At 47.8% G+C, this 26,785-nt stretch overlaps 1 protein-coding gene and 1 pseudogene across 1 annotated transcript in view; both read right to left on the bottom strand.

Annotated features, from left to right (window-relative positions):
* The window catches only part of LOC131560146 (zinc finger protein 420-like), a 255,280-nt pseudogene that overhangs the window by 124,633 nt on the left and 103,862 nt on the right, over positions 1-26,785 (bottom strand).
* The window catches only part of LOC131560130 (uncharacterized), a 33,700-nt gene continuing 15,123 nt past the window's right edge, over positions 8,209-26,785 (bottom strand). Inside the window, 12 exon segments of the mRNA XM_058808800.1 lie at positions 8,209-8,295; positions 9,634-9,771; positions 12,453-12,649; positions 13,095-13,194; positions 14,037-14,154; positions 14,813-14,925; positions 18,785-19,120; positions 19,398-19,532; positions 22,362-22,493; positions 22,953-22,990; positions 23,915-24,059; positions 24,061-24,160. Coding sequence (XP_058664783.1) covers positions 8,209-8,295; positions 9,634-9,771; positions 12,453-12,649; positions 13,095-13,194; positions 14,037-14,154; positions 14,813-14,925; positions 18,785-19,120; positions 19,398-19,532; positions 22,362-22,493; positions 22,953-22,990; positions 23,915-24,059; positions 24,061-24,160 — 1,639 coding nt within the window.

Raw genomic sequence — 26,785 nt, 5'->3', positions numbered from 1 at the left:
TTTTTCTTCATTCTCTAAAACCAACTTCTCCCTTGCCCTGTGGCTGTTAGATGCCATTACAGGAGCATTCATTCTTTCTCTGCTGCTTGTCTGAGCTTTCACAGGGAGCTGAGAGCTCTTTGGGGTTCAACTTGACTCACTTCAGTGCCTTCCTTGATGCTGCCTGCGTACTTGGACACTTTAAGGGAATAAAGTCTCAGTGTGGAGACTACAGCTGTGAAATAATGGCTCTTTTGAAGAAGACAAGAATGCTGTTGTCAATCTTTTCAAGGATAAACTGATCACCTTCTTTTTGGGGAGAACCAGGCTCAGCTCAGCACAGAGGTGGCTGATGCAGGTACCCAGGTTTGGAGGGAAGGGTGCAGCTCCTGGGGGTGTGTCTGTGGGAGGCTGTAAGGTTTGTGTGGGGTTCTTGGAGCAGTGGGAACACCCCACTGGGAGATGCACATCAGGAAATGGGTGCACAAAGGCCCTGAAGTGTGACCAGCTTTGGTGAAGGTTTCCATAGGAAAAAATATTTTTACTGGGATTTTGGACATTTTGAAGCTCCTTCTCATATCCTTTGCCTGATGAACATTCCCCCTCTGCAAGAGCATGGGGAATCCTGAGTTCACACTCTGAAAACCCCTGATAATTATATTTTTTTCTATTTTTCAATGTTGTCATCCCAGCAGGAGTCAGAGAAAGAGAATATGTGTGACCTGCCTGTCTTTGACTTCGTGACAGGAACAATGCCGTGGGGAAGCTGGTCAGAGGAGCATCACTGCTCTGTCCTTAATTTTCCTGCACAACTGAGGATGATTTAAGAACCAAGGCACAGCCAAGACCTTTCCTCCTCCCGTGCTCATCAAGCAATCAGTGCCTCATCACACCTCAGCTTCAAACACCTCGTTTGCATCTGGCTGACCTTGACTGCCCTCCCTGGATGGGAAGATGAAGAGGTGGAAGTGTGAAAGATTTGGATTTTAGGGGTGAGTTGTGAAATAGTGTCTGGTGCAGGCTGATTCTGTGGAAACATTGTGTGCTGTGCCATGGAGGATGAGAGTAAATGGATTAAACAGGAGATTAAAAGGGCAAGGTACCTGGTTAGCTGCTGATGAAGAAAATGTTGGGAAAAAAAAATACATGTAAGAAATATGTCAGAGATGGTCATTAACTGCCCTGCAGGGTCAGAGCTCCTTTAGTAATTGGCCATGTAGTGAATACTAGAAATTATTTAAAAAGTTCTTAAGTGACTGAGGGCTTTTAGTGAATGGTTGGGGGAAACAAAGGAATAATGTTTCTGGCAGAACTTTTATTATAAATTAAGCATCATCCTCTTTCTGAGATAACAGCTGCTTTGATTAAACTGAAATATCCCATGGAGGTCTGGGGTAAGTCAGTGGTCAAAGCCACGATGGTGGCCAGGTGGAAGGGGGTCCAACAGAAGAGGAACACAGCCAGGACTATGAAGACCATGATGGTGAATTTCTTCTTGGCTTTGTCCAGGGCACTGGCATTAGAGCTCAGGTGCATGTTCCTCAGCTTGAAGAGCATCATGGTGTACAGGATGCAGATGGTGGATACTGGAATGGCAAAGCCAAGGATGCGGGGAAAAGGAATATTGCGATTTCAATGGGGATCAATAGAGGAATCTTTGGTGCATGTCCCTGCCCTTGATGGCATGCCATGCTTCTTGATGGCTTTGACTTTGGGAAAGATTTTTATCTTGTTTTGGTTGTTTTCTGAAGTGTCCATGCCATGTCCCTCACATCTTGCCCCCTAAGTTTTGTCTTCCTTCTTGACTTTTTCCCCTGCTTTTGCAACTTCTGTGAGCTTAGTTTTGGCATGTTTTGGTCCTTTGCAATGCAGCTGATTTCCTCATAGCCTATTTTTTGAAGACACTAAAATTCCCGATTTTCTGCTTTTTTCAATTGCATTTCATTTGAACCTATCTCCTTTCCAGAGTTTTTGTAAGCCTTTCTTTTGGGATTCGCAAGATTCCTTTTACCTTCCCGAAAGGAAATTTCATTTACTTTCGGGAAGAGAAAAGGAATATTGTGATTTCAATGGGGACCAATAGAGGAATCTTTGGTGCATGTCCCTGCCCTTGATGGCATGCCATGCCTCTTGATGGCTTTGACTTTGAGAAAGATTTTTTCTTTTTTTGGTTGTTTTCTGAAGTGTCCATGCCATGTCCCTCATATCTTGCCCCCTAAATTGTGTCTTCCTTCTTGACTTTTTCCCCTGCTTTTGCAACTTCTGTGAGCTTCGTTTTGGCACGTTTCGGTCCTTTGCAGTGCAGCTGATATAATCCGGGGCCATTTTCTTAAAGTCACTAAATTTCCCAAATTTTCGTTTTTTCTCCTGCAATTGCAATTCCTTTGATGGTGTCTCCATTCCAGCGTGTTTGTAGGACCTTCTTTTCAGTTTTGGCCTTCAGTGGGGATCAATTTTGGCAAGCTTTGCTGCATGTGCCTGCATTGCTGGCGTATGGCCTGCCTGCATTTTGATGGATTTGACTTTGGGAAAGATTTTTTTCTTTTTTTTGGTTGTTTTCTAAAGTGTCCATGCCATGTCCCTCATATCTTGCCCCCTAAGTTGTGTCTCCCTCCATGACTTTTTTTCGCCTGCTTTTGCAACATCTGTGAGCTTAGTTTTGGCATGTTTTGGTCCTTTGCATTGCACCTGATATAATCCCGGGCCATTTTCTTAGAGTCACTAAATTTCCCAAGTTTTCTTTTTTTCTCCTCCAATTGCAATTCCTTTGATGGTGTCTCCATTCCAGCGTGTTTGCAGGTCATTCTTTTCTGTTTTAGCCTTCAGTGGGGATAAATATTATGCTTTAGCAACATCTGTGAGCTTAGTTTTGGCATGTTTTGGTCCTTTGCAATGCAGCTGATTTCCTCACAGCCTATTTTTTGAAGACACTAAATTTCTTGATTTTCTGCTTTTTTCAATTGCATTTCATTTGAACCTATCTCCTTTTCAGAGTGTTTGGAAGCCTTTCTTTTTGGATTCACAAGATTCCTTTTCCTTTCCCGAAAGGAAATTTCATTTCCTTTCGGGAAAGGAAAAGGAATCTTGTGATTTCAATGGGGACCAATAGAGGAATCTTTGGTGCATGTCCCTGCCCTTGATGGCATGCCATGCTTCTTGATGGCTTTGACTTTGGGAAAGATTTTTATCTTGTTTTGGTTGTTTTCTGAAGTGTCCATGCCATGTCCCTCACATCTTGCCCCCTAAGTTTTGTCTTCCTTCTTGACTTTTTCCCCTGCTTTTGCAATATCTGTGAGCTTAGTTTTGGCATGTTTTCTTCCTTTGCAATGCAGCTGATTTCCTCACAGCCTATTTTTTGAAGACACTAAATTTCCTGATTTTCTGCTTTTTTCAATTGCATTTCATTTGAACCTATCTCCTTTCCAGAATTTTTGGAAGCCTTTCTTTTGGGATTCGCAAGACTTCTTTTTCCCTTCCCAAAATTTCCTTTCGGGAAGAGAAAAGGAATCTTGCGATTTCAATGGGGACCAATAGAGGAATCTTTGGTGCGTGTCCCTGCCCTTGATTGCATGCCATGCCTTTTGATGGCTTTGACTTTGGGAAAGATTTCTTTCTTTTTTTGGTTGTTTTCTGAAGTGTCCATGCCATGTCCCTCATATCTTGCTCCCTAAGTTTTGTCTTCCTTCTTGACTTTTTTCCCTGCTTTTGCAACTTCTGTGAGCTTCGTTTTGGCATGTCAGCCCCTGCCAGGCTGCTGATCAGGGACGAGGAGGCAATGAGGCTCCAGGCCTGCAAGGGTCACTTGTCCCCTTGTGGCCTCAGGCCCAGGGCCAGCAGCCATGGCCAAAGTGCTGCCCATGTTGGCTCTGGCAGGGCTGTCTTGCAGCTGCTGCCCGTCCCTGTGCCCTGTGCAGCCCAGGCTGTCCCACGGTGTCCCTGCCCTGCGCCTCTGTCCCTGCAGGCTGTCGGCATCCCCCGGCTTCCCCACCTGGCTGGGCCCTTCCTTTGCTGACAGCTCTGCCTCCTGCCTGCCCCTGCCTGCCCACACAGAGCCTGGGGCTGCTCCAGGCTCCTGCTGGGGACGTTCTGCACCACAGCCGTGCCCTGCCAGAGAAATTCCTTTCTGCTGCTGCCCAGGCTGGGCCTCCCCAGCTGCCCTTGTGCGGGGTGCGGAGGTTCAGGGATATCACACCACAACCAATATGATCCAGTGAAGCCAAATTTATTATCCCTAAAAAGACTATATTTACAATAAATCTCTACTGTCCACGTGTCTCTAGCTAATACATGATTGGTTAATCCTAGCTGTTTACACATCTAAATTAGAATGCTGATTGGATCACCTAATTTTTCACGCGTCTTGCTGTCGTCTTCTGGCCCACTCATGGTTCAATTTTTTCCTTCTTTCCCAAGCTTGCTGTCAAACTTGCTGAGTCCTGATGGCTCTTCTTGTATTTTTCTCAAGGATATACCAACCCCATTTCTGAATATGTCCATTATCCATTGTTTGTGAATGTGTCCATTGTCCATTAGTACAAGCAGGTTGGATTGTGCATCGGCTGAATATGGCCCTTGTCTAGCAAGAACTCCTCAATCTGCAAAAAACTCTCAACAGTTCCCCGGTTTTGTTTTTGCACAAGCCAGACTGATTTCAAAGCACGCTCAATTATTTTCTGCACAGCAAGGCACTACAAGCAGAATTGAAACAAGAAGACAAAGTATCATTATGCCAAAGGGTACTAAATCCTTGAGCCAGCCTGTTATTCCCCAGGATTTTAGCCACTCATCAAAAGAATTCTCAACCACTGCGAGCTTTTTCATATTCTCCTTAAGCAATGACAATTTCTTGTCAATAGATCCAGAGTGGTCAGAGAGATTCATGCAACACATCCCTTCAAAATCTTCACGCTCATCTCCTTGTGCTAGCAACAAAAAATTTATAGCAGTCCTATCCTGTAACACAGCGTGGTGTATGCTACCTACATCAGTGGTAAGCTCATTCTTGATTGCAGATGTAATGTTAATTTGTTTTCCTGTCCAACAAGCCAATCATTTGAATGATGTAAGGGCCTGTGATGAAGCTAATCCTGGTGTAAAAGGTGATGCCAGGATAACCGAAGGCCAATTCCACAATTCTACATTATCCTTGCAGTCTGAGCCTAATAGATGCTCACTACATTTTGGACGTTGGAATTTGTGCCTGATGTCAAGCATCTGTTGAATGCTAGGGGGAAACAGTGTCAATTTCCCAAACTAGCATGGTCCTCCTAATCCTTTCTGAGGAATTGCAGGCCAAGCTTTATCTCCACCAAAGAGAAACAAAAGTAGAAAAAAGTTATTGCAGAAGCTATTGTAGAAGGGACTTTTCTCTCCAATGATGTAGAAGCTTTTCTTGTAGTAACTAATGCTGCAAGTAGAGTTTGAGAACCTTTCGATTGGAAGATTTTAGAAAAGATGAGAGCTGCATTTTCACAATTTGGTTGAAAATGCCAACTTGCACAGTCACTTCTGCAGTATGTTTTTCCATCTAACGCTTTAATTCCAGCTGATGTGCATACCCTAATAAGACTTAGAATGCCACCCTATCAGCAGGTGATGTTTCATAAAAGCTGGGAGGAAAAGTGTGCTCAAGAAGCTGCAAGACCTAGAGTGCAGGGTGATCCTCTGTATGGTTTAACAGCACAACAGTTACTTGGCAAAGGGCCCGGGGCTACTGCCACTGCCCAGGCTAGGAGCATTGATCAAGTCTTACAGATGAGCCAACAACTAGCATGTAAAGCATTTCTTGCACTTCCAGATAAGTTACACACTATGTCTTTTACACAGATTTGTCAAAGAAAGAATGAAGTCTTTGATAAATTTGTAGACAAATTGCATGAAGCTATCTATAATAATTCTGATTTAAATTCAGACACAAAGATACAATTGGATGGACTTTGGGATCATTTCTCCATTCCAAATGGCTTTCCCTTCAGCCACAAGAGCCTTCCATCTCTTCCAAAAATTGCCTGCTGAAACTCTTCTGCTCCCATCCAAATCAGTTCACTACTCCAGCATAACCCTTGAAGCACGGACAGATGACTCTTCAACTAATTATAGTAGAAAAGAAGGATATTTATTGCAGCCGTGGTCACATGTGAACTAGTTTCCAGAGACACGTGCAAGGAGTTGCAGACTCCTGCTCTCTATTTCTACAGAAAAGAATTTACATTATGTTTCTAAGGACCCATAATACATAATTATTACCTGCCTGCTTCGCATTTTTATCAGCTGAATATCTATTACAGCTGCGCAATTGTATTCCCTTAACTGGATCGGTGGGATTTTGAAATGAGGGAGTGGTTGTATGGGAGGAAGAAAGCCATCTTCCTCATGGTGAACTCTCCTCCCATGGCCAGTTGGCAAGACCTTTTGACCTGCTGCTCATGGTCCAAGCCTCTCCTAACTGTTCAATTATTCTTAAGGCAAGGTCTTTCTATGGTCTCAGCTTCTTCACAATTGCTTCCTCTATCCCTGTCACTCCTAGCTTGATGTTCCTAATATATTTGGTACTCTTTAACTAAGGCACATGATTTCTGCTACCTGTATTACTAAATTAGTTTCTTACCTAATTTTTAAAATCTTAACTAAAATATGCAATCTTCTACTATCCCAATTCTATTCCCAGCTGAGCCCTCAACCCATCTGCACTTTTCAGTTATCCTCATTACATTTTCAGCTAACCCCTTGACTCACCTCAGGCAGATCCCCGACTGCCTCTCTCCCAGCAGCTCAGAGCTGCATTGCACAGCGCTTGCTGTGCGCCAGAGAGCACAAAGCAGGCTGGCCTGGTGGGCCTGAATATTTCTGCCAAACACTCTGCATCTCACACCTTTGCTCTGGCTCAGTGCAGAACTGCAGGGTTGCAGGCGCTTCCTCCCAGAGCTGCGTGAGGCGCTGGCTCCTGCAGATGGGCCCTGCCAAGCTGTCCCTGCCTCACGCTGGCCTCGCTTCCCTGGCACAAGTGCCGGGCCTGAATGAGCTGCCCTGTGCTCCAGCCTGCCGAGCAGCCCGGCTCCCTGCCCCGGTGCCCAGAGTGCTGCACACACTGCTGGCATTTGCCAGGAGTTGCAGGGCAGCCGGCATAAGAGGAGCAATCCTCAGCCAGCCCAGCGGCCCGCGGCTGCCCTTGGCCTTTCTCTGCTCCTGGGCACACTCCAGACGGCCATGGCCTCCAGGCTGGGCTGTGCCCAGCACGGCTGCGCTTCCCCTCAGCAGCAGCCAGCTGCCACCTGGGCTCTGAGGGCGGAGGATTCACCCGCTCCCAGGAAGAGGCACCCAGGGCCCGGCTGCTGCCTCTTGCAGTTCCAAGGGCCTCCTTCCAGCCTGCCTCTGCTGGGGCTCAGGCTGCTCCGGCCTCTGCTGGGGCTCTGCTGGGGCTCCAGCCCAGGCAAGGCCGGGCCCGCTCTCACCTCACAGGCGCTGACAGCTCTGCGCCACAGGAGACCTTCCCGAGCACCCTCTCTGATCTTTCTGCTTTCTCACTTGAGCAAGGCTCTCCTCCAGCCAAAGAGATTATTGCATTTAGGGAGCCCCAATGCTCTCCAGTCACAGCTGAAGGCCTGCATCTGTATAAGATGTTTGGGCTGCCCCATTCTTCCTGTGCTTTTGCCTTTAAATGCCATTGCCCTTTCTGCCTAAAATAGAAGTACCAAAGATGGCCAAAAACAGACCCGTGGGCCATATTCCAAAGGCAGTGTGGTCTGGAGAGGATGAATGAAGAACATCCTTCCCCACTTTCACACCATGCCAAAGACACTGTTTCACTTTCCACCTTTAAGAAACAACAGACAATTCAGAAGGAATTCTCGAGTTTATTCGCAGAGTGAGAAGGAAGGGAATCTTCAAGGTGAGTTGTGGTTTCAGAAACTTTACTGATTTTCAATCCTACTCTGCAGTCCTATTAGACAATCCTACTCTAACCCTAACCCTTACCTTAACCCTAATCCTTATCCTTATCCTTATCCTTATCCTTATCCTTATCCTTATCCTTATCCTTATCTTTATCTTCATCCTTATCCTTAATCTAATCCTAATCCTAATCCTTATCCTTATCCTTATCCTTATCCTTATCCTTATCCTTATCCTTATCCTAATCCTAATTCTAATCCTAATCCTAATCCTAATCCTAATCCTAACCTACAATCCTACTCTAAACTGATTGAGGAATAAATGGTCCTGATGTGATTATCACATTCTTGTCTCCTTCCTCTTCTTCACTGAAACAATCAGTGGCACCAGGCTGGACGCAGGCTCAGCAAATCTTACAAATGGATGCTGCCCAAAGGGAAAAAAAACAGATCAACAAAAAACAATGAACCATGACTTTCCAAGCTCAGTGCTTCACAGGATTCCTCCTGCTCCTAGAAGGATGCAGGAAGAGGAACAATGGAACTGTCTACACCTCCATCTTTATGTGCAGACCTTGCCATCACAGGCAAACCTGGCCCAGAATCCCACTCATCCATTTATACAGGTGTCTTCATCTTGCTGAGATTTTAGCCCTGCCAGTGCTCTAGAAATGGTGCTTTCTGTCCTTGGAGTTTCTTCTTTTCAGGAAACTCCAAAGCCTCTCATTGGTCCCTGTCTTTGAAAGACAGGCACTGTGCTGATTGCCACAGGGACAGAAAGCAGTGTCTGCCTTTCCATGTCCTGCCCCTCGTGTGCTGGATGGCACCTTCCTTCCCAGCAGGGCCAGCCCAGTGGCACTGGGCCCTGCAGTTCCCTCTCTGCCACACAACCTGGCAGTAACCCTGGCACAGTTCCCGTCTGCTTGAGCGTGCCAGGCAGCAGATGGGGCTGGGACAAGTCCCTCCCAGCTGTCCCTGTTTGCATGGCAGAAACCTCTGAGGGTGGGCTGGGGGGCACCAACCAGGGCCCCTCAGAGGCTCACAGTGAGCCTGCCACAGCCCCTCCTGCCCACAGCCAAATCTCTGACTGTTCAGCTGGGACTGGCTTCCTTGGGTTCCTCCACCACCATTTCATGTCTCTGTACCCTGCATTGCTCTACTTCAATTCTTTTGCCATTACATAAAACTGAACACCTCACCAAATTACAAAAGAAGGTGACAGAAACAGCCAGAGGACCTCTCTGACTCAGGAAATGCAGAGAGAGGTGGGGTTGCTCAGTTTTGTCAAGAACAGGCCCCAGGGAGACTTTATTGCCACTTTCCAAAACTTCAGAGTGGCTTTGAGGAAAGTGGAGGACATCTTTTTTAACAGGGCCAGTTACAATAGGATGTGGGTGAATATTTTTTAACACAAATAGGATCTAATCAGAACTTGTTTACTCGGAGCATGGTGCCACCCTGGCACAGCTTGCCCCAAGAGCTTGTAGGTGCCCCATCCCTGCAACCATTCCGGCTCCAGTGGGAAAGGGCTCTGAGAAACTGGATGTCTTTAAAGATGTCCTTGCTCATTGCAGGACACTTGCACCAGAGGACATTTGCAGGGCCCTGCCAGCCTAGCCCAGTCTAGGATTCCTCACCATTTTCATTTGAAGAGCACCAAGAGTGGAGGTGAGGAGGAAGGGGGCTCATCTGATGCTTTGGACTTGAGTGGAGGAGGAGCCCATCCCTCAGAGCCTGTTTCACCTGCAGCCCCTTCACATTTTACCTGCAGGAGCTCCTTGGCAGACCAGCGCCGCGCCTCGTCTCTCTGCAGGCAGCAGCTGAGGAAGTCACGCAGGCAAGATGAAAATAGGTTGGGCTGCTGCAGCTTTTGTCTTCCTCCTGTGGCTATCAGGAGTTGGGGCTGGGGAAAAAGGAGACACCAGGCTCCACCTGCTTCTTTCCCATCTGTCACTGCTCTCCCAGATCCCACTGATTAAGCTCCACTCTGCAGTGGCAGTTTCTGCCCTGGCAGAGACCCAGAGATGACTTTCCTTTACCAACCAAAAACCCAAACCCTGATGCAGCCACAGCCTCTCCAACATCTCACAGATCTTGCCTTGGCAGCTGATTACATTGACTGACCTAATTAGTGGGAACTACATCAGCACAAGCACATTTCCTTCCCTGACGATTCATACCAGGTTGAGAAGCCTTTTGGAAGAAGGACTTTGCTATACTAACTCTACTGTATCCAAGGGTTAGTACATGGAAAGTATTTCTGCAGTGCTTCTTGGTCCCTTAAGCACAGCTGCCACAAAACAAAACTAATCAAGCTTTTTGCTTTGTTCTTGAAAAGAATGGGAATTGGAGGGAAAGAAAGGAAATCCACCAGGTATTCCTCAGGTAAGGAAACAAATCTTTGGAATCTCATCTTCAACACAGACACATTATGATCCATGCACAAATGTACTGGGATGAAAACGCCTGCTTGGACACGCAGGAGCCACCTGCAGCTCTGTTTCTCAGCAGTCTGAAAATTTCTGCTTTCCTTACATGGAAAAGAAAAACCTTTCATGGTCAAATCATAAGGAGAGGTTCCATCCTTACGGTCACCCTCTACTCATTTGGCTACTCAAGTCAATGCATGAATGGTAGGCCCATCCCAGAAAGTGCCAGGAAACAAATGGGAGGTTTTGGCAGGCTCTCCACATCACCAGGCTCTGGCTTGGTGACGGGCAGAACGTGGCTTGGGCTGGGAGAGAAACACGGTCACTGAGTGTTTCAGCAGCACTGCACAAGAAGCAGAAGAGACTCTGTGGCCTTTACACCCTCATGCCCAGGTTTCAGGCATGTTTCCCAGTGAGAAGAAACTGCACAGGGGGTTAAGTTCCTGTCTAAAAACCAGTGCCTTAGCAACTTCCATGTGTTTGGGCTTCTTTTCTTCATTTCTGGAAATGTAACACCAGTTCTGAGAGGCTTGCCTTGTGGTTTTAGGGGCATCTTCACAGACAGACAACTGGGAACAACTTGAAAACCAAAGCAAATGTTGCCTGAGAAGAGCTGGGGAGTATTTGCCTGTGGTGAGGCTTGAGCTGTCTGGCAATCCCTTTCCATGATGTGCAGAAACATCCAGCTGCTCCCCAGAACTCAGTCCCTCTGGGCACGCAGGCCTCTGGAAACCCCTGAGGATTCCAGCCTTTCTCCTGCTCGAGAGCATCTAACCTAAGCTGAGCTCCAGTTTCTTCAGCAAGGCCAAGGATGCTCACTTCCATGCAGCTGACAGTGTCCATGGAGCTCAGCAGGTCTTTCTCATACTCCTCAGGCCAAGGAATTACAGTGTAGATTGGCAAGACATCGACTGATCATTATCCAGTGTGGTTCATGTGGAACCAAGCTCTAACACGCTGACAAGTCAGGGGGAGAGAGCTCATTCTGCTTTTGCAAGATGGTATTTAGAAACATAGGACACCAACTTGGAACTATTCAAACCTCAACTTGCAGAATCCATCTCAAATAGACAAAAAGAACAATGGCAAGAGGCCTTGGAGTCTCCATAAAAATGCCCACCACTGTCATGATAACTCTGTGCTCATGGCACTGAAATAGATGGTGACCAAAGAGACTTTGCTATTAGCCTCTTTAAGCCAAAGGAGAATTTCAAAGCCAGAAATGGCAATGCACTCCCCTTGTGTACAAATAATTTATGTGGCTTTCTGTCCTTTTCCCACATCACCAGAGGTGACAAAGAGGGTTTTATCCTGACTCTCAGCTGAGCTCAGCCACTGGCCATGGTGGGGAGCTGGAGCCCTCCCTGTCATGATAACAGTGCAGGCCAGGGATGGCCCTGCTCCTGTGCTAAAGAAACACAGCACCGGTGTCAACTGCCCATGTTGGATCCCAGCCCAGGCACCTGCCTGCAAGCTCATCAACTTGTTAAAGTACCAAGAAACAGCCAAGGGTTTGGCAAACAATTCTAACTGCAGTTGGAGAAAAACACATCCAAAACTTATCCAGGCCACCCACACATGTGACTGAACAATGTACAGATGACTTGAAAGCCTGAAAGTTTCAACAACCACAGGATTTGGAAAAGATGCTACAGAATGGAAGAGAAGAGCTGCATTTAAAAAATGAAAAAGCCAGCAGAACTGCTTGGGCATTGCTTTGGTAGTAGGTTTTTTTCTCTTTTCCTTTTTTGTTTACTTTTCTTTTTCCTTTTTTCCTATGTTTTCTATAAAATTGAAACTGGGAAGGTCTAACCTCTATTTCTCAGGATATTTATCACATGTCTACCCTGTCCACTGAAAAATTCTTGTCCTTCAGAAACAGAGTTTCAACATTGTTCAAAAAACAAGTGGGAAATGTCAGGCGCGGCTGGAGGCCAAAATGGCAGGTTTCTGAACTGGTTAGGTTTCTGAACTGCCACTTCCCTTTCTGATACAACCAAAGCTACAGCAGATGCTGATGTGTTGCAGGGGCATTTTTAGAAGGAGACCTTGGTGGAAGAGGTGCCAGGAGATGGCAATGGGATTTTGTCCAATGGCACACAGAACACAGGACAGGTGAGAAAGACAGTGGGATCAGTGAGTATTTGCACCTTACCAAGACAGGAGTTGCATTCCAGGAAGGAACTTCTCGTTCCACCATTTTGATGCCCACGATTCCCAAAGACCATATGTCCACTTTGGGGCCACATGGTTGACCTGTCACCACTTCAGGCGCCAGCCACCCAGCAGCGCCGGCCACGGAGCTCCGTCTGCCCTGCTCAGGGCTGAGCTGAGCAAAGAGGCCAAAGTCAGCTGTGGAGAAAACAACAAACCGTGAAAGCCAGCTCCAATTAGGAAACCAAGCAAAAGAATTCCCCACTCTCAGGCTAAGAATGTGCTGTTGAATCTCCTGGAGAACTGTCCACACTCGATTTCCTTGGGGCTTTAGCCAAGGGAGTATGGAATTGGCCACTTCCAAAAAAACCCAGGTTTCTTAATGCTGCTCACAGCAGTGGACTTCATTCCCCTGAAGCTTTAGATTGTAGATGCCTCTGTCTAGAAGGGACACACACAGAGCAAGGCCACTCTTGACTGCTTGTGGTTCCTTCTACCTCTGTGCATGTTGCAACTGTGCCCTCAGCTCGCAGCAGGGGTCCCTGCACTGCCACCAACACCATTTTTGGGGAGCTGGCAGTTACACCAAGCAGCCCCACACCCACATGCCTGGAACGCTGCACCTGACCAAGAATACACTGACCCAGCTTGACAGAACCGTCAGTTCTGAGAAGGATGTTGCTGCTCTTCATATCTTGGTGGATGACATGGTTTGAATGAAGAAAATCCAGTCCTTGCAGGCACTGAGTGAGAAAACAGAAAGAGGAGGGCAAAAATGAGTGATGTGATTTCATCACACAAGAAAGGAAACAAAGAATCTAAAAGATTCCCTCTCCAGGGGAATGGGGAGTAAGGGCAGAACAGTAATGGCCACTGAGAGGAAGAGCTTGCTGCTCCAACACTTGCAGCGCAGGACCTTTCTGAGGAAAGGCACGTCAGCTTTTGAAAGAGCAACAGCACCTGCTGTTGTAGGCTGTCCCCTGCAAACCAGCCAGGACAACTCCTGCTGCAGTGGACCTGCTTTTTCCATGCAGAGGACAAAGGAGGGGTTTGGAAAGGAAAAGTCCCTCCCTTGGTGTTTAGTGGATCACTTTTGGGTGGGAGGCTGCATGGAAAAGATTTTCTTGCTGGCCTCAGCACAGGCTTGGAAGTATCACACCAGTCACTTTCCAGAAGCAAAGAGCATTTTGGCTGCACTTCTATCCTTTTCAGCTGAGGACTCTGAGAAATGAGTATTTTTTCTTTTCTGGTCATTTCAAATCCTGCCACCAGCATCTTTGCTTTTACAGGCAAGGAATGCAGTGAAGACAGACTCCAGGCAAACATTTAGAGAGGCAAGGTGGAGAACAGCAAATACAAATACAAGAGACAGAGCGAGAATACAACAGCAGGAGATAAGAGTACTGGCACTGAGTACAGGGAGTGCAGGGGCACTGGCAGGCCTTTCCCTTGAGATGATTTACTTGCCCATAGAATAGCAGCAACACAGAAACAAAGCTTGGCACAGGAAATCACTCCAGCTCTGAGGCCCTGTTTCCCAGACAATGCTGCCCAAGCCCTTGGAAACACAGATGGGATTGCTGACCTCCCGACTGATGGCTGCCATCTCATCTTCCGACAGGTAGGTCTGGCTGATGACATTGCTCAGAGTGCCTCCATCCATGTACTCCATAACCAGGGACAGTTCCTCACCCACAAGGTAGCTGAAAGAAGGAAACAAGGGCATGGAGATGAATGTACATGGCTAAGTTGCTGTTTGGAAAAGACAGGTTGGTTCTTCTTTTCAGGTCCCTTTGAGACAAAGACAAAATAAAGGAAGAGACATTCCCTCTTGGCTGTGCATTGTTTGCCATCTGTGCAGTCTCAAGGAGAAAGGCACAGCTGCAAAAAAGAAGATGTCTTAGATGGGCAGCAAGCAAAATGTGCAGTTTAGTAACAGCCCAGATAAAAAAAACCTGTCATGCATGGTGTTTCTGGAAAAAAAGCACCTAGTCTTCCTGGCATGCAAAGCAATGGAAAACAGTGGCAACAATCCAAGGGAAATCCTTGTTAGTTTACCTGGACATAAGAAGACACTTGGAAAAAATCAAGCTCCAAAACAAAGTGGTGGCTGTGAATATAGAGATCATTGATTTAGTAAGACACAACTCATCCGGGTTTTTGAACAATTTTCAAATATCATGTGCCAGCGAAGACTAATGCAGACAAAATGCAATCTCTTCCCATCCACTGGAGATGAAAAGAGCAATAATAATTAGCCAATAATTACAGCTCTATTTTCTGCCAGTGACCAAAGTGGGATTTTACCTTGCATGTTTGCAACATGCAAACAAACATGCATGGGACAAAAGCACAACTCACCTGTCTAAACAGTTGACCAGGTTGGGATTTCTATTCACCTTCATGACCATGAGTTCGTTGACTTTTAGTTCCTTCTTCCTCAGTCCTTGAAGCTGTATTTTCTTGATGGCCACCTAAAACGACATTGAAAATCAGTAACTTGAGAGGTTGGCGGCACGAGACCACAAGGCACACGGAGCGAGTGATTTTGCAATGACACAGCTGAGCTGTGCCAAACTGCCTTGTGATTAGGCACTGCAGTAATCAGGAACTGACATTCCAACAGCCCATTTCTCTGCTCCCTTGGGAGCCAGTTACAGGACACGTGGGGCCACTGACATTTGGCCTTGACCACTTGGTAACAGCAGTGTCTCAGTTATCACCCACAAACCTCTGACCACACTCTCTGCTGCTTTGTTTGGGACTCAGAAGAAGGAATCCATGCCTTAATACTCTGTGGATACATCTTGTGATATGGGCAGGGCTTAGGGCTTTCAGGGACGCCTTGCAGATCTCTCTCTATGTGCAGTTCCCAAGTGCAGCACTGCAGGTGGCTAAGGAACTACCAGTAACTTTCAGATGGATTTGCTGGCAGCCAGAAATGAGAATCCAGGACTCTGAAGCTGTAGCCCCAAAGATCAGTGAGGTGCTCGAAGGTAGTGCCTTTGTTTTAGCAATGGAGAGCGAGTGAGCGCGTCCTTCTCTGAAAGGAACCGCTGCCCTCCGTGCCTTCCTTCCGGCAGCTGAGGAGGACAAAGTCCCAAATGTGTTTTGTGGGCTGGCACCCAGCTGCTCTGTGCTTCTTGTGCCTTTTCAGCACAGCTCTGCCCAAAGCTCCAGCCACAGCTCACACCAGAGGGGAAAGCCCTCAAGTGCAGCAGAGTCTGCAGGGGCTGTTGACATTTACCTCTCCTCCTGTGGCAGTCTCAAGTGCTTTACAAACATCTCCAAAAGTCCTAGAAACAAAAGAGAAGCAGAGAGAGGAGAAGCCATTTAGATCTTGCAGTGAAAGCCAGCCCACACAGGTGATCTGTGCTGTAAATATCGCAGACCTGCAGGACACTGGAAGCATTGAGATGTGTTTGACAATGCCTTCTGAGCACACTTAGAAATTCTGATCAGCACTGAAAATCTAAGCCCAGTGCCTGAACACATTTGCAGCTTGTCTGACTTCACACTTGATACCTATTCCGCCAGCAAAACATCTGATGCATAGTTTTGTAAAATTAACATAGCTTGGACTCACCCACTGCCAATATTTTCCAGTTCAATGTATTTTAGAATAGGATTTTCCATCTTCACCATTCTCCCTGAGGGAAACAAAATGCAAGATGTTCACTTAAAAGCAGACATCTTACCTTCTAGGACATACAAAAGGCAGCCCCACTGTCTGGAGCTCTGAGCCCTCCCTTTGTGGACAGCTGGCTAACAACAACAGGAACAGCCACTGGAACAACAAGAAAAGAACAGCAGGCCCCCAGCACAAGTGGCTGGCACAGAGACTGATTTCCAGCATTCTTTTAAGTGAGAGACCTCTTGACAGCAGGCACACAGGGAAGCACAGGGAGATACATTCAGAGGAGACTGAGACCAGAAGAGAATACCTACCAAGGCAAGTAAGTTTGTCATCTAGAAACATTAAGGAGAGCTGGAACTAATAGTGCCTTTGTTTTCTTGGGAATAATCACTGTGAGATTTAGAAAAGGTTTCCTACTTGCTAAGATTAAGTGCACCAGGACATCTACAATCAATTCCTCTGAACAGATGCCAAGTTCAGAACAGGAGGAATATTGCCAAGTGTTCCCATCTTTTCCACCTTGCAGCAGTTTGCCAGAAGAATGCCTCTGCATTTGTAAACCAGAGCAGCTCATGCTAGAACCAATCCCCACGGGGCTTTCAGCATCAGGACCCTCACCCTTTATGAGCAGGCTGAGCCCAAAGACGCCCTTGCCCATGCCCCGCGTGAAGAACCACGCCGCTTCTCTTCACCCTGACAGCGCGGATCAGTCGCTCCCATTGCACTCGTCCTCTCGGCACTGCACACGTTCCCATCTTCCCAACTCGGCACAGCGGGCACGGGCACAGAGGACAGCAGAGCTCCTCAGGCGTCCCTGTGACACAGAGAGCTGCCCAGAGGAGATGCTGACCCTCTTGTGAGCCCAGGCCGTGCGAGGCAGAAGCCGGCCCAGAGCAGGGGCTGCGGCCTCAGACAGCTCCATGCTGCAGCAGCCGGGCAGCAGCGAACCCTCCCAGCTAAGGAAGGCTCCAGCCTCTGCATTCCCACCAACCCTCAGGGACAGGACAGCGACCACAAGTCTGGCAAAGCCCAAGCACGAGCACTGACAGGCACTAATGGGAAGAAGCCAGAGTGAGCCTGAGCCCCGGACAAGCTGTTGCCCCCATTCAGGACACAACAGGATGGGCTTTGAGATCTGCCGAGGCGCAGATCAGTGCCCTTTTTGTCCCAACAGGTGGTGGTAGACACAGAATCCACTGGGCTCTCTTCTCAACCCCACCAGATCTTATCTGAGAGCACAGCACTGGCAGCTGTTAAGGGCAAGAAGCAGATTCATTGGGTTGTGCTGCAGAATCACAAAGGGCTTGATGTGTTTTCCTAGAGACTGATCTCAGCAGGGCTTCTGCCAGTGGCTAGGACTCAAGCAGTCACAGCCTTCTGCTGATCCAGGAACAATCCCTGCTTCTGCCTTCGGCAGAGAGGGAAGCTCAGGCAAACTCCAGCCAGTCTAACCTGCCCTCAGAGGCAGCAGGAACAGCCAGAGCTCTCTCTTGCTGCCTCGGAGCACTGCCAGCACTTCTGTGACACTAAACTGATCAGAACCCTTTGGTACAGCTATGCTGACATGTGCACACAACACACTGTCCCTCAGATAAGAAAGATACCAGACGTACTCTGTTGCTCCAGAGAGTCACCCGCCATCTCCTGTTGCTGAGCAGCAGCTGGGTCAGCACGGCAGGTGAACCAAGGGCTCAGGCTCCATTTCTTCAGCTGGGCAGCAAAGGCTCCTTGGGATGGCACTGCTGCTTCTGCTGCAGCTTCAGTGTCAGAGTCGCTGTAGATCTGAGACAAGAAATGAGTTGATGTCAGGAAGGTGTGGCAGAGATTGCCCTGAAATGCAAGAGAGATTGCCATTTGAAATGCAAGCCCTTAGGAAGCTGCTGTCAGCCACATGCAGAGCTCTTCAACTGGATTGCTTTGGATGTCCACTTGTGAAACCAAATGGTCAAAAGCAAAGGCTGGTTTGACTCGAGTTCATAGCCAGTTTCTTGTTCTAAAGGATGACTGCAGCAACGACCGCTCCACTTCCTCCCAAAGACTCCTTTCCCCCTCCTAGGTCTGCAGATACATTTGCAGCTCCTCATTCTAATGTTCTACCTCCTGCCATGAAATTCTCTTTTTCTGCACCTTCCTCGGGATGTGCTTATCCTGCAGCATCTCTGGATGGGTCAGTTCCTGGGCCTCATGCCAGCCTCGGGGCTCTTGGTTGCCCGTCATTTGCTGGAACTCTCTGCAGGCTGCCAGGTAGGATGGCAACACTTCCACCTCAAGTCAAACAGAACAAAGCAGTCAGAGACTACACCTGGTCCCCGTCAGCCAGGAGTCATCGACTGGGAAGAAAGTAAAGGACAGGAGCAGATCTGCAAGGGATACAGACAGCTTGTAGCTCGTATTCCAAATCTATGAGTGACCATGTTCACCTGCAAAAACACCTCAAGAAACAAGGCCACCTAGAAGAAGCCAGCAGGAGTTCATTCGGATGACTGCTGGTTAAATGGCCAGAGGAGTAATGCCACTGTCTAGAGCATCAGCTGACATCCAGCAGAGCAGGAAGTGTCCCTGAGAGCAGCTCTGACAGAGGCCTCATCAGGATGGCACTCAGAGGCATCACTCACCCCTGCTGCTCTGCACTGCAAAGGCAAGGAGGGCAGAAACCACCCTTGGGTGACTGCAGTGCTGATTGCTATTTCCCTCACTTGCTTTTCTAGAGCCTTTTGCTCCTGAAGGAGGCGATTAATTTTCTCTTTGATGATTTTAATTTTTTTGTCTAGCCTCTTCTTCCTTGCCTTGGTCCTAGCCTCAGTTTCCTGCAGCTGTGCCTGCATCTGTTTGTCAATTTTCTGTAAACAACAATGGAAAGGACTCTCTTTCATGAGTGGAGTGGCTGCCATTCCTTCATTCACCTGTTTTTGTTGATTACCCCTGTGCATAGGGAGATTCTTCTCCTCTTGGATGTCTTCATTCCTCCTCTTCACTGCCATGATGGCACTCTGAGCTTCAGGCAGGTCTGCTTGTGGCTCTGCCTTGATGTTCTGCACACACAAAAGCAGAGCAAGTGACTGAGAGCTGCCATCAAGCTCAGCTTTTCCCTCTTTTAGCCTCAAAATCACATTTATTCAGCCCCTTCTTTCTGCTTCCCTACCCACCTCTGCTTCCACTGTAACCCTCCTGTGCTGGTGCTGATCTCTGCAGATTGCAAGGCTCTGTCCTTTCAGTGCCTGTGGGACTCCTGGCCTCCTCAGTCCCAAGAGCTCTGGTTTATGCCCCTCTCCCTGCCCTTCCCTCTGTGCCCTGGCCAGTCAGGCTTACCTGGCCATTCTCCTGTGGCTCTTCCACCTGCTGCCTGAGCTGCTCTTCCTGCTCTTGGGCAGGGAACAGCTCTCCCTGAGTCTGGCATGGCAGCTCAGATGAGGCAGTGTGCTCCTGCTCTTTCTCTAGAAGCACCTGCACAGAAAGCAAGAGAAGATGGGTTTCAACTTCCCATACGCCCTTTGTGGGCCAAGACTCACACACTGCTGGGCTCACACGTTCCCAAAGCACTGTGCTGCTGCTCTCCTGGGTCGTTCTCTGCCCGAGGGGAGGCACAGATTCCACAGTGACCCTGGCCCTACAGTCAGGGGCCATCTGGGACTGAAGCTCCAGCAGCCTCTCAGGCAGCTGACAGGGAAGGAGTGGCAGTTCTCAAGGGTCTGGTGAGGGCCTCCCTCTGCTTCTGCCATGTTCTGTTTGTCTCTCCTGAAGGGATGCCTTTAGGTGAGCTTTGCATCTTCCACTGCTTTGGAGCAGAGTCAGGAAGATTTAAATAGATAGATAGATAGACAGACAGATCTCACTTTTATAATCTCTTTTTACTGTACTGTGGTATTTACATTCTTTGAATGGAGAGAGATATAATTCTCTCTCCTAGGTTTTTTTTAAGGGAAGGTAGTGAGAAACTTAGAGAAGAAGAGAAAACAATTCTAATCTCTACTGGCTGTTCTTGTTTTTTAGTACATGAAGAATGTGTTATAGTGATTGTTTTCTGAAAGTGATTTGTTAGTTGGATTTTAGTGATAGTTGTTTAGATTGATTAGGTAATTAGATAAAAGACTGCCTGGAGACAGTCACGAGTTTTTCTTTAGTAGCTTTTTAGTGAAGTATCTCTTTAGTGTAGTTTTAATATAGTACTAGTGTAATATAACATAGCTTAAGAAAGCATTTGTTTAACCTTCTTAATCATAGAGCCAAAGCACATTATTCCCCACGTGGGGGTCACCCTGAATCAATCCTGTCCTTTCTGTCACTACACACATCAGCACTCGGCAGCAGTGCCCCAACCAGCAGCCATCCTGAACTTGCTCTCCTGTTGCTTCAGTAACCCACACTCTTGGGGAATCTGGAGCATGTAGGTCCTTATGGAATGCAATCAGACCCAGAGCATTGCACTGGGAACGGCTCTCTTTGTGCATCTGTGCTCGGGCAAGTTCTTTGCTTGGACTCGACCACACTGATGGTGCTAAAGTGGCTGGAATCAGAAATGCAGCCCAGCCCCTCCCAGCTCCTCTAATCTCTGAGCACCAGCTGGAATGCAAGGACATTGATTTCCTACTCAGTTCCCAAACACAACACACACTGATTCCCTGGGCAGCCAAAAGACACGGGAGCCGTTAACTTGAAAAGGATGGGCAAGCCCTACTGGCTGGTCTGGCACCAGAACAGCTCGTTCTGCACCAACATCCCTGCCCCAAACTATGTGTTCTTGTGCAAAAATACTGCATTATCCAGAACTGCCTCCTTGAACATTAAAATTCTATCAGAATTTCTGCCAGTGCTGTAAAAGGGCAGGAAAGATTGAGAAAAATGCTCCCTTGCTCCCTGGAGAAGGAGAAATTGCACAAGGCTTCTCCTTCTAGCAAACAAACAAATCAACAAAATATGAAAGTGTTACCCACACCAGTGTCTAAAGCACTTGGATGCAGTGAAGGGATGTTTGGCAGGGAAACAGCCCTCGTGCTGAGCATTGGCTCTATGGATCCAAGGCAGGGATCAATGGCAGTCTGCCTGAAGGTCCCTCAAGAGCCCCCATTGTCCAGGCTAAAGCTCCCTCAGCCCCTCCTCCCTGGCCTTGTGCTGCACCCCTTGCCCAGCTCCCCTGTCCCTCTGTGCCCACGCTGCAGCCCCTCCATGACTTTCTGCTTCCCAGGGCCCACAGCTGCACACAGCACTCCAGCTGTGGCCGCAGCGCTGCCCAGCACAGGGCCACGCTCCCTGCCCTGCTCCTGCTGCCCCACTGCTGCTGGCACAGCCACCGTGCCCTTGGCCTTCTTGGCCCCCTGGCCCCACGCTGCCTCATCTCCAGCTGCTCACGGCCGCCAGCCCTGCGTCCTTTGGGCCCACGCTGCTCCCCAGCCACAAAGGTGCCCATTGCACTTCAGATACTGCAGGCACCATTGCAAGGTGGCCTTCCTGGGTTTAGCATTACAAGACAGCAGTCAAGGACTTGCAGCTTTGCTCCCACTCTAGGCTCCAATGCAGTTCTCAAATGCAGTTTTCAAAGCAGACTACACAATAGAAGGTATCGACAGACACATGCAGTGTCTGGTTTTTGCCTCAGAAGAAGGGTTCAGAACTATTCCCTTTGTTTCTTTTGCCACGTCTGACAAGAATGGCCCCCCACAGCTTCATGGACAACACAGTCATCTCCTTGCAGCTTATCAAAGACCAAGAAACAGGCAGACTCAGAGCACCTATCTTCTCTGCTACTGGCTGCTCTGCCTGAAGGGGCAAAAGAGCAACCTGGCAACAAAGGCACCAAAATCCCTGACTTCAAGCAGCAACTCTACATCCCCAGTGTGTCTCTGAAATACTCCCAAGTAAGCACACCCAAGAAGTTTGTGGGGACAAGGCACCACCAAGAGCTTTTGTGGTGAGATCAACATTTTTTTGTGACTGCAGCAACTTGGCCAGTCTGTGCAGGGGGACAGGTCTCTCCATGCCACAGTGTCCCCTGTGTATCCAACAAGGCTGAGCACAGTGTCTTTGACATGCTCCCTGCTCTGGGAACAGGGAGCCTTCATGCTTCAGGCTGGCTCCTATCAAAATGCCAGGAAGCTGGTGCCTAAACGTGACAGACCAAAGCCCATTGTCCAGCTGTCACAGGCTGGGGGCAATCACCAGGCCCTGGCAGGACTCCAGCACTCAGCACCCCCAGCCAGCAACAGTAAGTGCTGGCTGGTCAGAAATTTGCAGCTCTGGCCTGCACTAAAGACAGCAGCACACACAGCTGGCATTTACTGGCCCAGAATGTTCAGGCTGTGGTGTGAGCACAGCTGGAGGCTGGCGCTCATCCATCTCATTTGCCTCCTCTTCGGCCTCCTCTCCATGAGCAGAGGGAGCCAGAGGAGAGACTGCTGTTGGTTCTGTGATCTGTGGACAGACAGCAGTGTGAGGGACACAAAGTTACCTATAATTGATAACATTATTTCTATTCAGCACTTTAATCTATTCAGCTCTATTTCTACAACCAGCTCTGCTAAGGACAAATCAGAAACTTTGATAACAATGGGATTCTGAGTCACTGCAACAAAATTTAAATGGGCTAATTCAACAGAATTGCTAATAGTTCTGAATTAGACATTTCGCCCTGGCTACTATCAAGAAGCAACATTCTCTCTGCAAAATGAGCTTTTCATTCCTTGAAAGTTCTGAAATGGAAAATTAGGAAATAGCCAGTGATGCCTTTGTTATTGCTGCTGCAGACATGGAAATGGATTTTATTTCAGCCTACCCAGCTGGCCCTCTACACTCTACTGCCGCAGACCAAGCTCACAGCTTGCTCTACAATTCCTAAGCACCAGGAACATGAAATGTTCCTTTCTGACTCACCTCGGGATCAGCACCTCTGAATACACGCTTCAGGTGACCTGGAGTGGGCAACGGAAAATGAACAAGTGCTGTGAGAAAACTACCTGGGCTGCTGAATCCCACAGAAGAGGTCAACCCAAACAGAGAGCATTTTTCTTTATCAACATCCCTCCACATGACATAGTTCTTTCACACAGACAGCAAGAGATCAGGACAATAATCTTGGTTGTGCCTACACTTTGGCCAGTTTAGCCAGTAAATGAATACAAACATGATCAAGAAAATGCAAATTGTTCTTCAACATTCAATGCTTCTGTTCTGTCCAACAGATAAAGCAGCTTTTGTTCTTTTGTCTTTCAGGTACTTCTTTCAAAAAAGAAGTTGCATGCACTAATTCCCATTAAGTTGCTGAAAACAGTCACCCAGAAAAGCTTGCCCCAAATCCCCCTGAGCCGTGGCAGTTCTATTGTGAAACAGCACAGCAGCAGCTCCAGGCTCAGGAGCAGACACTCACTGCTTTGGCACTTGCACTTCACTGCAAAGGGAATCACTCTTTTAGCACTCTGTCAAGGGTCAAAATAGACAGTCAAATCCTTTCATTACAAAATTTAGAATAAAAGCTTTCCCTGAGTTCTGGGGAGAACTACAAAGTCCTTAGAAGGCCTTCTGAGAAGGCCTCCCAGTCTGCATTTTGGAAGTTGTCCTGCCTGTCCCAGCAACCTGAGGAAATTACAGACTCTGCTGCCACAGACTCTCCCGTGGAGGGAACAGAAGCCCAGGAGGTTCCCCTGCAAATGCTGCCCCTGTGGCTACAGACACCCCCTTTTTAGCTGAACCTCTTGACAGGAGCTTTACCAAACCAGTGGCATCCTAACGCTCTTTCTCTTTCAAAATCAACTCAGTCACTAAGAAAGAGCAAGAAGACATGCAAAAGATGGGTTAGGTTACACCCTAGCCTAAATAGAGTTGTAACCTCTACTTACTTGCCAGGCTGGTAATGAAATAGGCGGAATAAACAATGCCATACATGGTGCAAACTGCAGCAGCGAGTTGCTCAATCATTGTAGCACTGTGCTTCAAGTTTACTCCAACCAAGACTCCTGTCAGTGTGCAGCTACACGCTGACAAATGCCACAATCAGGAGGATGCTCCTGATCTGAGCAACCCCTAGGACTGCTCTGGCACTGAGGCCTTCCGTGCACCAAGGCAACCTTCTGATGTCACCACAACTATGTGGCAACCATGCCCTGATATCACAAAGCAAAGTATGACAAAGCAAAGCATCACAAAGCATATTAGTCTGTGAATTTATGCAAAGCAATAACCAGCCTTTCCTACAGCAAACACAAAATGGCCTCGGAAGTTCTCCTCTGACACAAAGCAGCACAAACTCCCCCCATGGGCCAAACCCTGTTGTTCAGGGATCCAAGAGGAACTCCAAGAGTGCCCCAAGCACCTACAGTCTGTACCCCAGCTGAGCACTCAGATGGGACACAAGAAAAGGAAACCAGACCAAGAAAATGGCCCAAAGCATTGTACAGAACCAGGAGAGAAAGCACTATTGGCATAGCTGCTGAAGTAATTCCTAACAAATCACCCCATATATCTGCATGTTTACAGGATGTTTCCATGGCTGCTGTGTATGTACATCTCTTCCTCTGCTCTTTCTTCCCCTTTGGCAGCAGTCGAACTGGCAGCATCTGCCCGCCAGCAGCAGCTGCTCCCAGCTGGGAACGCCACTGGCGGTGCTGATTTCCAGAGGCTTCTGTGTGCCAGGGGAAGCCAAGGCAGGAGCGGGTTGAGCGGTGCTGGCACTGCTGCTGCTCTGTGCCAGAGAGCCCCGGCTGGGCAGGGCACGGTGCCCACTGCGCTGCGGGCTCCTTCTCCTGCCACAGCTGGGCACACCTGGCAGCAAGGCATGACAACCTGTGGGCAAGCCAAGGGGTTTCTGGGGCTGCACTGCTCTGCACACACCCAGCACACCTGCAGCACACAATTTTAACCCTCAAACAGGTAAACCAGAGGGAAACAGCTGGAAAAGATTTCATTTCAACCATTCTTTATGCTTCAATAGAAATGACCAAAATGAATGTTACCGAGCAGGGCCCGATCCACACTGCCAGCTCAGTGTGAGAAAAGAGGCATTACTTTATTTCAGTGCTGGGTGCGTGGGAATCACTTCCCTGAAACATGCACACCCACGTGTTGGTATCCATGGAAGTAAGACATTACTTTCATTACTGTTATTCATTACTTTGCTCAAACTCACAGGCTAAACATTCTCACAAAGTATTTGACATGTTTAAATCACTTCCCCAAAATTACTGACATTTAGAGTAGGGGTCTCTTGAGGGTCTCTGGTAGTCATGTGGTGAACATCCCATTCCTCAAATTCTCCTCCCACGGTTAGGAGCCTTCTTCTCCTTGAATGCATTGCAGCTACCTCCTCAGTAGGCCCACTGTCTTTATTCTCAAGGCTAAGACATCCACTTGCACACATTAACCACTGGTGTGAGGGAACGTACGACTAAGCACTGCCTGGTAAAACTTAACAAATTCACAATTTGTTGCAGGTCAACACTTCCCCAACATCTCTCATTCCTTCTCTGGGAATCAAACACAAGCATTTTGTGATCACTGAGCCAAAGGCCGCCTCCAGCCCTCCTGTCACCCAGCAGCCCTTCTCTCCTCACAAACAGCAGGCCCAGCAGTGCCTTCCCTCACTGGCTCAGTCACCAGCTGTGTCAGGAGTTCTCTGTCACACACTCCAGGACCATCCTGGACTGTTTGCTCTCCGCTGCACTCTGTTGCCAGCAGACATCCCCACCCTGTTCCATGCCCCTTGCAGAACCCTGCACCTGCTGTCCATGGGCACCTGGAAGGGGAGGCACTCACAGCAGAGATGCACCAGCTGCACTGGGCAGGAACCAAAACCCTCTGGGGCACAGCTGCTGGCCTGGGTCTGGCACAGTTCTGCATGCCCCACTCCTCATGGGCTCTGGGCTGGAAATGCAATTGCACTTTCTGCCACATGGAGAAATACCAGGGTTGCACAAACAACGGCCAGCAGGCCACATCCCAAAGGCACTGCAGCATGGAGCTGAGAAGGAAGAAGACCCTTCCCCAGTTCCTAACCATAGCAAAACCACCATAATTGAGACTTTTAATCTTCTGAATGTAGAGTTGATTCACAGGGTGACAAGGGAATCTTCCAATGGAGTTGAAGTTTGGTAGAGTTTTTATTCTGAGTCCTACTCACACTGTTGATTTGAAAATTTATTTGAAAATATTTTTTAAAAGGCTGTGCAGTCATATGGTTTTGTTCTAATACCAGAATGGCTAGATGAAATGTACTGGCATTTTAATTGCATCCAAACTGATTAGTCTGTAAAAGCTTTCCTGCAGAACAGCCACTAAACAAGAAATTCAAATCTGTGGACTGTTGACTTTGCAAATTTCTACTAAACTTATCAGACAATGAGGCATTCTTAGTTAGACCATAGAGCAAATTAATTCCTATGGATAACTTGATTTGGATAAACCTGTTGATTTCAAATTAAAACTGCCAGCACATACTAAGTGGAAATCTGAATACTCACTTCTATGAGCTCTGAATTATTTGATAGTCATTGTTCGCCATATTAACAAAAATTAACATTCTGGCTAATTTTTTTACTTACAACCAGCTCTTCAACACTCTTTGTAACATCAGAAAGAGAGTTTGTAGCAATGTGAACCATGGGTTGGTGGAGCATTGCAGAAGGCTCCTATGCCAGCACTAAATGTTTACTATGGCATCACTTCTTGCCTTTAATTCCAAGCTACATCTCAGTTCCTGCAGTAGAGATTCACAC

This window comes from Ammospiza caudacuta, chromosome 7, assembly GCF_027887145.1.
Source record: "Ammospiza caudacuta isolate bAmmCau1 chromosome 7, bAmmCau1.pri, whole genome shotgun sequence".
Classification (NCBI taxonomy): Eukaryota; Metazoa; Chordata; class Aves; order Passeriformes; family Passerellidae; genus Ammospiza; species Ammospiza caudacuta.
This window is presented reverse-complemented; position numbering and strand designations above follow the sequence as displayed.